Genomic DNA, 12522 nt, shown 5'->3' with positions numbered 1-12522 from the left:
GACATGTGGCAAATGTCAGCCGGGTCCGGGAATTGAACCCACGACAGCCGCGTCGAGGACTCAAGGCCTCCAAATGTGGGTCGCGCTATCCCCTACGTCACCACAGCACGCCCACAGCAGTGCATTTTAACATCAGATATGACCCTGTGAGACCCTGAAGATTAGAACCTGTCCCGATACTGGATGTGGTGAACTACTTCTTCAGATTATCTTGTCTCATCTGCTCAGACAACGCTGCTTGTCACGGTAGCAAAACAGATCATATCGATCTGCTTTGCTACTTCTCGTTTCCATTTCTGCCCCAATACTTTATGAACATAGAATAAGTCAACTCCACTGAGTTTAAAGTTTCTGCACAAAAATGTGCACATGAATCTAAATTAGTCCCAATATAAAAAAAATCATCCAATTCTCAAAGACCAGTGCTGTTTGTGACTCACAGTTAGCGTAAAATAAATTACCGTCCTCTGAAAATTGGTGTTAGTCATGAGGCAGATTTTAGACTTCACAATCACAAACATGTCACCAAAGCTATGTTAGATACAGTTCCACAACACTACTTAATTTATATATACATTATCAAAAGAATATGTTGCTCTATTTTAAAAATCTGAGATTAGACCATGAGGGCATGCGAAGTTAGTGCAGGGAAAATATTTTGATTTTAAATTTTCTTTCTATTTGTAATTCTACTTCAATTTTAGCCATGAAGATGATTTATTTTTGAATTTATTGCATATGGGATTTTCTGGCGGTTTCTAACTTGATTCCTATTTCTGTTATCACCTTTGTAGCCAAGACAACATTCTTTGTAAAGAACTTCGAATACAGCAGGCACTGACGAAAGTGCTGAACAAAAACGAGTGGAAATAAAATTCAAGAAAAGTGTTGAAACAAGAAAATACAATACGAAATACAAAGTAGAATACATATAAAGAAAATAAAAGTAAAATGAACTACTTATACCAGATTGAAAGCTAAGAAGAAGAGGTGGGTCTTAAAATCAAAATTAAAATGGTAAGCGAAGAGACTTTTCTAATTTGTGGTGGAAAAGCGTTTTATGATTTTTAGGAGACACAAAGGCACATCCACACCGGAGGCACAGAAAACTCCCTCATTATATGGAAATCCAGCAGACTGTAACTAAGCCATAGAAACAAACTCTTCCACATAATTTTAGTGCTCTGCTCATGTGACATGAGTACAGCATGCAGGTACATACCTGCATCTTGACATTCTCCTCCGAATTACACAGTAAGGAGATGCAAAATGTGGCAGGGATGCAAAAATGAAAAAGCAGATTTGTATCAACTGATGTTTGCATGGAGCAAGAACCATAAGAAACGGTGGGATGCTACAGGTCAAATTTAGAGAAGTCATTTCAAATAGGTCATGCAGAGTTAACCACAACTTACAGGTTTAAAGAAGGGCACCTGCTGCAAGAGAAAAACTGCATTCCAAAGGAATATATATATATATATATATATAAAATTCACTTTCTAGTTTGTAATTTCTGTCTGACCTGTTTTTTTTGGATGTTTTCTATCTTCCTTTCTTGCTTTTATGCTTATCTCCAAATTGCCAACCAAATAATTTTGCAAGACCAAAAAAAAAAGACATCTCAACACCATATACTTCCTATATGTAAACATAGGAAGAGGAAGTTGCTACTTCCTATGTTTACGTAGGAAGTTGCCATCATGTTAGATTTCATAGAAATCATGTTCAAAGACAAGCAAACAGGAAACAGTGTGTCAACCCACTATGAGCGCAGTTTGTCCTTTGAAAATAATACCACAAGTTTCAGCCCTTAAGAGAGAGGTCGATAACGTTTAAAATGAAGAAAAGAACATATCCGAAGCATCACTTCTGGCTGGTCATAAAAAAGAAAAAAAATTAGTGCGATGTAAAGATCTGCAACATCTTCTACCGACAAAATCAACAAGGCTGTGGTTGTGGAGACGGAGCATGCGACCCGGAATCGTTCTGTTTTACTTTTTCTTTCCAACTGTCACAAAGGGATGCTGCGGGAAAAAACAACAGAGGATTTTGACAGGTAGTCATTCCAGCTTTACATTAAAGTGCCTAAAAATTCAAAGCTAGCATGCAGGAATTTATAAAACAACTGAATAATTTGGACAAAGAAACAAAAAGAGTTTGGTGCAGCTGCAAAGCTCCTGTCTGCAGATCAGCTGTTTCTTCACTACAAAGCTGTGGAGGGGGAAGTCTTTGCGATGCCATGCGATCCATCTGAGAAGTCCAATGTGAAGAGAGCCGAAGCTGGTGAAGGCAAAACATGCGGGGAAGAGTTTGTGGCTAAAGTTGCTGGAGCAAACAGAAGCTTCACAGGGTAACTAATGTGGTCATTGTAAAAACATTTATTTTAACTGAAAGCTGGAGTTTAACTCCATTCACTAAAGTGCCTTGAACGTTGGGTTCATGTTTTTTTTTTTGTTGCTCCTTTAATATGTATGTTTTACGCTGCATACTAAAAGTGGCTTGATTGAAATCTTGTTGATCCCACCTCTCCACTGGACTGTTGCTGCAGGTCAAATTCGACGCTGCAGGTCATCGCAAAATCCAGTTTGAGATGCTTTAAGCCTGAAGAGAGCAGCGTGATGTTGCTGGTTGACGCTGGTGGAAGCATCCCCTGCCCCGGACATGCCTGTTATAACAACACAGGTGTGGTTTGGTACAAGGTGAAGTACATACAAGTGCAAAGCAGCACCTTTTCACAACACCCGAAACCACTTCCTTGCAGAATCCATTTCTGATTGTTTTTCACAGCTGAGGTACTTCGCCAGTGCAACGTGCTCCTAGATCTCAACAGAAATTCACTCCTGTGTGCCTTCTTGCAGAAAAACAGACCCGTATCTATAGCTAGAGACTCCTGTGTTAAAGACGGGGAGCTTCACCTCTGCACAGTCTACAAAGAGGACACAGGTGTATTTTATTGTGACAGACGAATAACTGAGCAAGGAGTGGCGTGGATCTTCAGGAGGGCCGTCCACGTTAAAGTCATACGTAAGACGTTTCGAAAATTTCTGTAATCATTTAAAAACCTAATCTGAAGCCTTTTCATGCATGTGCTACACCATAACTGCCACAGTGAATCACAATCATGTTAAGATCAAAGACACAAACGTCTGAAGATAATTCTGAAAGTTTGAATTTATCACTTAGCACCTCCTCTCTATTGCAAACCAGACATACTGCTCACACCTGTTCTACAAACACACAAAGTCTGCACTGAAAAAACACAAAGTCACAGTTCTGCAAAATGCAGCGTGTGTGTAATCTGTAGACAAAACGAATAAGTCTTACTTTTTTGCCATGTCGTTCAATAATTAATTGATAAATGCTGGCAAATGCGTTCAAGCAGAAACATTTTCTGGGTGTTTTAAACATAAATTTCCATATTCCTTCCATACATATGTCCACCTGCTCCGAGCCTTTCAAGCCTCACTCCATTTAAAGGATTACATTTTATGCATGCATCCACTTGCAAGCAGGTGCAGAATCATATTCAAAGGATTGCAAGAACTTCAACAAACCTTTGCAGTTTATAAAGTCAGTTTTTATGTCTGAGGCAGAGAGGAAGTTTCAAAAATGCAAGATTCAGTTTTTCCACTGTTAGCGAGAGCGACAGCGCTCATACTTTGTGGTTTTCCTTTTCCCACTAAACAGATACATACAGCGAGTAACGCTTTCCTGCAGTCATACTTGAATGTAAAGTTCATGTTCGTTTAAAATTTTAAATATTTTCCAGTTTCTTTGTCTTGTGCTTTTAATTTTCCAACTTTATATAGCGAAGTGTTAATAGTACAGATGCAGCAGATCTACTTCATAATAATAATAATAATAATAATAATAATTAATAATAAAACCAAGAGAAAAATGAAGAGATAATTCATACTATTTAACACACTTACTGGACATTTCATAATGTACAATGATTCAAGTGCTTTTTAGCTCCAGCAGAGAATTAATTCGTTACATGTGGACAACTCAATGCATGTAGACGCCTGAATGCAGTGGAGAGACAACCAGCATAAGAACTGGGAAGTATGTGGGTTTAAGTAACATGGTGGTTGGAGACCATATTTCAAAAGCAACATTTTGTGGCTCTAAGAAAAAGGCAGTTCTTAAAGCCACTGAGTAAGTGTGTGTCTCAATAGGGACACACACAATAGTCCCAATGACATATTTGCCATTGTAAGTATTTTTCCCTCGCATTGTTAACTTTGATTTTCCTAATCGTAATTATTTCATTTCTGCAGTGTACAATGTTTACTTAGAGGTGAATACCTGATGCTACCATGAGGAAATCCACAGCAGCCTTTGAAACCGCTTTTTACTTAAACCAGCTACTGACTTTATTGAGTTTAATGTATTTATAAAAGTATTAACGAAGCCCTATCTGTTAAGAATGCTGCTATTTATCCTTCTTGGTTCACTTGTTTGCCAGAGCTCTGTTTTTGCAGTTTTTTTTTTTTTTTTAAGAAATATGAAACTAATCTAATCGTTCCATATCTGTGGCTTACCAGTGCTTTACTGTTTCACCTGAGTTTCTCAGTCATTTTCACTTCCTACATTCTCCACTCCAAAGCGTTATCTAATTTGGTTTTTATTCTGAGACAAGTTATCTGGAGCTGTGCAGGAAGCCATGCTCCAAACAGTTTTGTTGTGTTAATCTCGGCAATCTGAGCTTCGTCTCTTACAGTTTGATGGAGGATTTCCAGACTCATAAAATATTGGTTCCAACTCCAAAGTGTATCAAAATATTTACTTAAACTAACAGGTTGCACGGAAGCATTTTATCGCAACACGTTTGACAGCATTTGTCAAACGCTGTGAAAACATGCGAGACGCAAAAACTGGGCTCATTTTTTTCCTATTAAACCAAATTCATTTAAATAAGATTTATAGTCACCTAAAGAAAAATACTGTTTCAATAACTATCAACTACAGACATTCTTACAGATTTTCTATGACTGAAGAGGAAAAGCGGAAGACAGGTGCTGTCAATTAGATTCACTAGATCAACTGAACAATCAGTAAATGTGACCACCATTATAAAAACTTTAGTTCAGCACTTTTAAGGAAGAAATTCACAATAATCTTACAGATCAGTGGTTGCTGCCCACTGATCTGTAAAAGTTTATGTCTAAATAATTTGAAATCAATCATTCTACAGCAAGAAAAAATATTTAGTTTAGTTCAGACAACTTTATTAATTCACTTGTCACCAACCTGTGTAAACATTCACCTCTAACATGCATCCACTAGCCATAATCATCAGTACATTGATCAAAAACTCACATTAGTACCACAATCATCACAAACTCCAACTAGTGTTTGGAGACAGAATCTAAGGATCTAAGCTTTTCATGACTCATTCACATAAAACCTTAGACTTCACCTTGACTGTGGCGAATTATCCGCTAGCCTCCTATTTCTCATGTAGAATGGAACGTGAAATAAAAATAAATCTGTTTTAGTCCAAAAGACTGCTGAAAATAACATGTTGATTTGTTTCTTTTTGCATTTTTATATGCAAGACTTTCTAGCAAAGTTTGTATCTGGATAGTGTAACATCTTTGAAGTCTCGTGTTTTGCAGAATGAAAATATAACTTTATTTCTTGTTACCGCAGCATATTTGAAAGCAAACTTTCCTCCTGTGGTTAAGTATCCAGCTGCTAACATGAGTGAGGAGGTCGAGCTTGGTAAGTGCTTTGATGCAGCTATCTGGACTAATATCAAAATCCTAGATTTTTTTTTTTTTAAATCACTGATGTTTTATGTAGCTGATATAGTCTATTAAGAATAGCTTAGTTAAACCAAGCATTTTATACTTGTCCATCTGAAACAAATTGTTTTCTGTTCCAGGTCAGCCTCACAACCTCACATGTGAGGTAGACTTTGATTTTGAGGTAAACATTTCTCGAAAGGTAGAGTGGTTCGTGAATTATGGCGGCGATATGGACAACATGACCCTGTTAGACACGGAGCAACATCAGTGAGTAAAGAAGAGCACTTTCAACTTACAGTTTTGCTTTGAAATAGAAAGTAAGTCAACATTCTGCTACATTCCAGCGAAGTCTCGTTTTCAGAGACCAAGGTTACGCAGACACACACCATGAAGGAAGTGACGCCTCAGCACCTGACGCACGCATACACCTGCTTTGCCAGCAACGCTGTGGGAAACAGCAGCGTCACAATTACACTTAAACGAAAGAAGCAAGGTAGCTCCTCTGTGCTCCATTTGTTGGGCATTTTCAGTTCAGGGTCTGACTTTTTAAATGTTACGTCGTTGCTCCAATAGCTGCATATGAAAAACAATAACTGAGTCAGCTGCATCGGTATGACTAGGTGCTTTGGTTATTCCGTTTATAGTTTCCTTGAATCAAACTGGTGTGGGTGTGAACTGTGCTATGAAACAAAACCCAAGGCTTAAAATCACAGAGGCTCAGATTTTGATTGAGAAGATAACATAATCTTATCAGCGAAACAACACCTATAAAGAAGAATGCTACTCAGGTAGCCGTACCAAGATAAAAATATGATTGTTAATTTTTGTCTAGACACAAGGTTGTAGTTTCCTAATATAGTAGATTACAAGATTTTAAAAAATCAGTTAAAATTTTTTATTTGACTTAAATTTGAACCCAAACTTACCCATTTTTTCCATTATTTTAGAAAATTCTCCCCATTCTCACTCAGTCCCATAGAGGCCAAAGTTCAAATCATTTCGCAGCCTTAGTTGATTTTTTAATCATTTTAAAAGCTTTAGTAAAAATCGATAATATGTCATACTTGTTCATTATGCAAAAAAAAATAATCATTGCCTGGTTGGGGTGCCAATAAGAAAATAAATACCTGTAGTTAGTTTATCTGATTGTGTGTTGTAGTAATTAAGCTACACAGCAATGCCAATTTTAAGAGGTGTGTGTGCTTCCAATCCAGTAAAATGGCCGTCACTGGTTGGGTATCCGTTTGGCTGCTTTCTGCTGGTAATCTGCCTGGGAATCATATTGAATGTGAAGTGGGTGGAATTACAGCTCATCTTCAGATCACGCTTCCAGTTTGGAAAAGATGATGGAGGTCAGAAAACACCCACACACACACACGCACACACACGCATGCTACGGCTGATCTCATTGCTAAGACCTGACATTGTGAAATCTCATGTTATTTTATCAAGCAAATCAATGCAGTTTTCTGATAATACACAGCAATGTTGCTTATGGTAGAGAAAAAAAATGTTTTAATTTCTATTTTAATATTTAATTTAATTTAATTTTTTTTTTTTTTTTTACCTTACAGAGAAGGAATTTGATGTTTTTGTGTCATATGTGTGGACGGGTCCATCAGCAGAGGCGGTAAATGGTTTGACCATTTCCTCCAGGCCTTACAGTGATGCAGGAGGTATGAGCGAATATGCGTATCATTGTTTGGATTTAAAAGAGAACAAAATAAGTAACGTTTTGTCTCCTTCGTAGAGATGCAGAGCCGTGAGGAACCGATAGAAATGCGGCTGCCACGGGTGTTAGAGGACCAGTGGGGGCATCGCGTCTGTCTGCTGGAAAGGGACATTCTTCCAGGAGGAGGTAATAGCATCAGCCGTGTGTGAGGGCGTGTGTGTGTGTGTATCTGTCTCCACAAATGTTTTAATTAATTATCTGATTCTGCTTTACAGCTTACACAAACGATGTGGTTCTCACTATAAACAGAAGTCGGATGCTCATCTGTGTCCTGTCAGCTGAATATCTGGCCAGCAGCGACGCTGTTTTTGTACTGGAGTCAGGAGTCAAGGTAGGGCGGCATATTTCAGAGTGGTTTCTATCGCCATAGCTGCTTTTTTGAGCGTGTACTGCAGTGGAAACTGGAAAATACAATTAAAAAAAACTCACAATTTAATTTTTTTAAATATTTTAGTCAAATATTTGTTTTTACAAGGATAGTTTCTATACTTTCATTGAGAGCTATCAATTATGAGAATGGTATCATTTAGAAACTGGACAAAATAACTTAAGACCAACTTCCTTTTCAATACTTTGATTTCATTTATTGCACGAATGCAGCTTAGTGTGGATAGGCCTAAAATAAACATGAAATTTTTTTTTGATTACAGCTCACATATACACACATATATATATATATATATATATATATATATATATATATATATATATATATATATATATATGAGGAAACACAAGTCAGTACCTTTCCCACTGCTTTTCATTCACAAGAATCTCTAGTTCTTCAATATTTTCTACATAATTTTTTAATGGAAAAAAAGAAAACAGCATAACTGTTACAAATCCAGTTTATACTCATCCTGAGAGTAATACAAAACCCGCTTGGTTTCATTTTGTGGCTGTTTTGACATAAACTGAAACTGGTACCGGTGCAAGGAATAAAGAAGCTCAATCCACAACAAAACACAAAGAATCCTCTGTAGTTTCTGAATGGTTCAGTTCATCATCCTCATTCACTGTCAAGTCATTTTAACCCCAGTGACTCACATCTTCTTCCACACCTTTAGGCCTTACTGCAAAACTCTGCCCTCAAGATGCTGTTGATTTGGACCAGAGGAACTTCGGCATCCTTCATCCAGCCAGAACCTCCACTGCCCAAACTGGTGCACAGAGCCTTGAAGGTGCTTCCCAGTCTGCAGTGGAGCACAGACACACCTTCCACGGCCACCAGGAGCTTCTGGGTCTCTTTGCAGAAAGCCATGCCAGCTGACAGAGCGAGGCTGGCTTCACATTTGCAATAAGCCTCAGATGTGGGAAAACATGTTTCCCCGCTGGCACTCTACTCATTATGCGTTAGTTTTCAAAAATGTGCATCACCAAGAGACCATATCAAAAAGCTAAAGCTGAGTCTGAACAAAGAAATGTGTGAAGAGCGGTTCCATGGTGACGCACACGCAGGCGTACCAAATGTTAAAAGTGTCAATTTAAACTGCTCGCGGGGGGGAAAGTCATTTTCCACCGGCAGGAGTTTGTCCGTCTCATCAAATTTCCATCAACACTTCAGTTTAAAACTATGAAATGAAATAAAAACTGAACTATTAAATATAAATAAATATGGAATTTATCATGATTTCTCCTACTGCTGCAATAAATAAATAAATGAAAACCATTTTTTTTATTCATATTCAGTAGACATGATTGAAACAAAGACTATGGCAATAGGTGTTGATATATTTTATTCGGAGATGTCAGAACGAATGGCTGCGTAATCCACAGAAAAAAATCTAAACTATACATTTTGGATAGTGGGAAAAGAGTTTAAGACACAAAACATATTGGTGAGTTATAATATTAAATTCAAAAGGAAAGGAGTTTGGGAAAGCACTTAATTTTAACTAAAGTGCAACCAAGAAAGTGTATATGGTAACGATTCAATGTTTAAATATATGACGACAGAGAACATTTACTGTAAGTGTGACGAACTGGATTTCGGCTGCATGTCTGAATGAGGCAGAAATGAAAAAAAAAAAAAAAAAGTGTTCTCATAGAAGAGGGAGCTGGTGAAAGCAAAGGAAAAGTGAGGATCTAAATTCAAAAAAAGAATTTAATCTGAAAACAAACAAAAAAAAAAATCTACACTTAATACTTTAACCCACCGTCTAGTTTGTGGATTAAGAAATAAAACATTGTCACTATGTACATTTTTACACCAACGTCAGACAAGCAACGTGCTTGTTGGGATTAAACCAAACCAGCGCATGGAGGGAACAAGAACGGTGACATCATGAGAGCAGGAACTATCCCAATCATCCAATTAGCCAACAAAACAAAAGCAAGACGTAGCAAAAAAAAAAAAAAAAAGTAAAACTATTTTCTGGCCAACTCCTCCCTTTGTCATTACCACTGCACATCTGTGGAGACAGAGGCACCTGGCAATTTCTCCTCTTGAGTTAAGATCAACCAGCCGCGGTTAGAAGCCTAAACACAAAGGTGGAAGACTGAAAGTAGCCTCCACTGCTGTGCGGCGAGTTGTACAAACCAAAGCTGCAGCGACAAAAATGAGAGCCTTCGTAGAGATCTCATAACGTTAACAAGTATAAAAATGTCATTTAGTGACAGAAGTTTGTGGCAGTGATTTACAACTTGTCAGATTGGGTCTTCAGCTTCCTCTCCCAGAGTTTCTGATTATCAGAGAAGCCCTGCTTGCCCTTGTTGAAGGAGTTGGGGCCTGCAGATGTTGGGGTCTCCCTGAAAAGATAAGTTTATCATCTTACGTCAAGTTACAAAAAAAAAAACCTTAACACACATTTGAAAGCGTATGTTTACATACACTGCATAAAAAGTTTGGTTTTTTGGTTTTTTGGGGGGGTTTTTTACAAAAATTTGATTTTCCTTTCTTTTTTTGAAAAAAAAAAAAAAAAAAAAAACAACAAAAAAAAAAAACAATTGATTTACTAAAACAAAAACGGGCAAAACTGTCACAGCTTTTGTACCTCCCAATGTTCTTCATCCTCATCTTCGCTTCTGGAGGCATTTCTTCTGGTTCGCTCTATACAAGGGAGAAAACTAACATCAGCTACTTTTCACCAATTCCAATCCATGTGACGTTTCTTTTTTATGAGCGGGTACTTACATCATCATCTTCGTTAAAAACTGACACCAGCTTTTTTGGAGGAAGTGATGGCACTGTCTCCTTGGGTTTCTAGAACACGTCAGGGACAAAAATAAAGTAAAACAGCATCACACTTTCTTCTTTTGTGACATGACCAAAAGACAACCTCATATTTAGTAAGAGTCATGTGAAAACATATGTAATAATTAACCAACTTTAAGTTGTTTCAAAACCTAAACACATAGGAATAGAATCTGCCTCAAAATTTCCATGGCTCAGACCTTAGTGTGTTCATTTTCAGGCTGTTCTGCAACTACTTTCGCAATACTATCTGCACAAATCGTGTTCTGTAAAATACACCGCTTAACACTTACCGTTGCTCCTAGTTTGATAGAAATAGGGTTTGATTTCTTCGCCATCTTACTGCCCATGCTGAAGCCAATTTTGGAGGTTTTGCATGGTGCTGGTTGGTCTGCTGAGGACTCGTCCTCGTCTTCAGGGGTAAGATGCTGAGATGTGCGTTTGACAGCAGTCCCATCTCCTCCCCCAGTGCTACAAGAGACAGGCTTAGTTTTCACTCTGTCCTCCTCCTCCTGTGGCCCTGCTTGAGGCAAGACAACTCACCAAGGTGAACAACTGCTTTGTGGGATCTGGGAGTGTTCAAAGCTACAATTTAAGTTCTGATTTGCTTAGAATTCAGATTACAAGTCTTATTTATGAACGTCACAGTTAATGGCAGTAGCTGATAGAGTTTACACCACACATTAAGCCGAAGATGACACTGCAGAACAAACTAGAAGAAAACATGAATCGATACACTGAAGTCACTGCAGCTGCCATTTTAACAGTGGCAGTGCTAGTCAAATTATTCTAGAATAAAAGGTTAGTTTCTTAAAAACATTTTCAAATACCTTTAAACCTGATCATACAGGATTTATACTTTATATCAAGGTAGTCACAATGTAGTGACTACCTACACTACATATTAGGTAGTGTAGGTAGATTATTTTAATCCCTTTTCCCTAACTCCGTAAATGGTTTTTGATGTGTTGGGGGAGAAAAAAACAAAACAATGATCAGATATGAAAAATTATATTAAAATGTCTATTCAAGATTTGTGAAAATGAATGCACATGAATATCACTACTATAATGCAGCATAAACAGAGCATATTCTTAAAAAACATGCTAATTATTATTTCAATATAGTATATAATATATAGTATATTTAATATACTAATATTACTACCAATGCCTGGTTACCTTAAAACAAAAATACAAACCATATAGATAACTGATTGTGTGATTTTAATTAGACACATTTGATCTGGCATTTAACACGAGCCAAATAAAAATGACAAAATAAAGCCAACAGCATTCATAGCTGAATGCAGTTGTTTCTTTTATCTGCGAGTTTAGCCATCAGTTAATCAAAAAGTAATTTAATACTGTCTCCTATTCCTTTTGCATCAAGACGTTTATTTGTGGTAATTTAGCTTAGCAAATTCTTAGCTTAACTTAGCAAATAACAAAATACTAGTGTTACCCAAACTCATGTAAATGATCAGTAATTCTCTTCGCTCATGGTTTGCACTCTCATTAACACACTTTAAGTAACATTATTTGTAGCCTCAATCCAGCGTTAATGATCCTAGCAGTAGCCAGCTAAAGCTAACATGTAGTACTCGCGTTGAAGTTCACAAAACGTCTATTTGTAGGACGAGCTTCTTTTAAGCAAATGGGTAGCACATCAATGCACTATTTAACAGTTTTAACTAGATTTTAAACATCAAAACAGCACAAGTATCACCTCCGTCGTCGGAGCTATTTTTCCTGTTAGGCCTGTTATCCGCCATCATATCGTTTTCTGGGATCTGCCACTAGTCTTTATTTGGCGCTGTTTGATTTATGGACTTCACAATGTTC

The 12522-nt window shown here is 37.4% G+C and overlaps 2 protein-coding genes across 3 annotated transcripts; one reads left to right on the top strand and one right to left on the bottom strand.

Annotated features, from left to right (window-relative positions):
* Positions 1-1920: 1920 nt before the first annotated feature.
* On the top strand, positions 1921-9098 carry LOC122825300 (interleukin-18 receptor accessory protein-like). Its single transcript, XM_044106600.1, has 12 exons — positions 1921-2056; positions 2188-2350; positions 2549-2699; positions 2859-3024; positions 5656-5727; positions 5891-6020; positions 6098-6246; positions 6968-7105; positions 7328-7429; positions 7504-7611; positions 7701-7816; positions 8553-9098. The coding sequence occupies exons 1-12, from the start codon at positions 1969-1971 to the stop codon at positions 8784-8786; spliced, it is 1617 nt and encodes a 538-aa protein (XP_043962535.1). The 5' UTR covers positions 1921-1968; the 3' UTR covers positions 8787-9098.
* A 106-nt stretch (positions 9099-9204) lies between these two features.
* Positions 9205-12516, bottom strand: LOC122825310 (PEST proteolytic signal-containing nuclear protein-like). 2 transcript variants are annotated; one of them, XM_044106649.1, is made up of 5 exons: positions 12407-12516; positions 10972-11198; positions 10619-10687; positions 10479-10534; positions 9205-10233 (listed from the first exon to the last, which is right to left on the bottom strand). In XM_044106649.1, the coding sequence occupies exons 1-5, from the start codon at positions 12453-12455 to the stop codon at positions 10122-10124; spliced, it is 513 nt and encodes a 170-aa protein (XP_043962584.1). In that variant the 5' UTR covers positions 12456-12516; the 3' UTR covers positions 9205-10121. The 2 variants fall into 2 exon arrangements, with proteins under 2 accessions (XP_043962584.1, XP_043962573.1); XM_044106638.1 differs by having other exon boundaries at positions 10972-11201; positions 12407-12505.
* Between the last annotated feature and the right edge of the window lie 6 nt (positions 12517-12522).

Source organism: Gambusia affinis, linkage group LG02 (assembly GCF_019740435.1).
Source record: "Gambusia affinis linkage group LG02, SWU_Gaff_1.0, whole genome shotgun sequence".
Taxonomy (NCBI): Eukaryota; Metazoa; Chordata; class Actinopteri; order Cyprinodontiformes; family Poeciliidae; genus Gambusia; species Gambusia affinis.
This window is presented reverse-complemented; position numbering and strand designations above follow the sequence as displayed.

Excerpts from the sequence above, each read along its gene's own strand:
- LOC122825300 (XM_044106600.1), top strand. The coding sequence starts at position 1,969 with ATGCGACCCGGAATCGTTCTGTTTTACTTTTTCTTTCCAACTGTCACA. Across the intron at positions 2,700-2,858 it reads CAGGTGTGGTTTGGTACAAG|AAAAACAGACCCGTATCTAT; the intron begins GTGAAGTACATA and ends GCCTTCTTGCAG. Across the intron at positions 7,106-7,327 it reads GTTTGGAAAAGATGATGGAG|AGAAGGAATTTGATGTTTTT; the intron begins GTCAGAAAACAC and ends TTTACCTTACAG.
- LOC122825310 (XM_044106638.1), bottom strand. The coding sequence starts at position 12,455 with ATGATGGCGGATAACAGGCCTAACAGGAAAAATAGCTCCGACGACGGA. Across the intron at positions 10,688-10,971 it reads CTATCAAACTAGGAGCAACG|AAACCCAAGGAGACAGTGCC; the intron begins GTAAGTGTTAAG and ends GACGTGTTCTAG. Across the intron at positions 10,535-10,618 it reads TTTTTAACGAAGATGATGAT|AGCGAACCAGAAGAAATGCC; the intron begins GTAAGTACCCGC and ends TCCCTTGTATAG.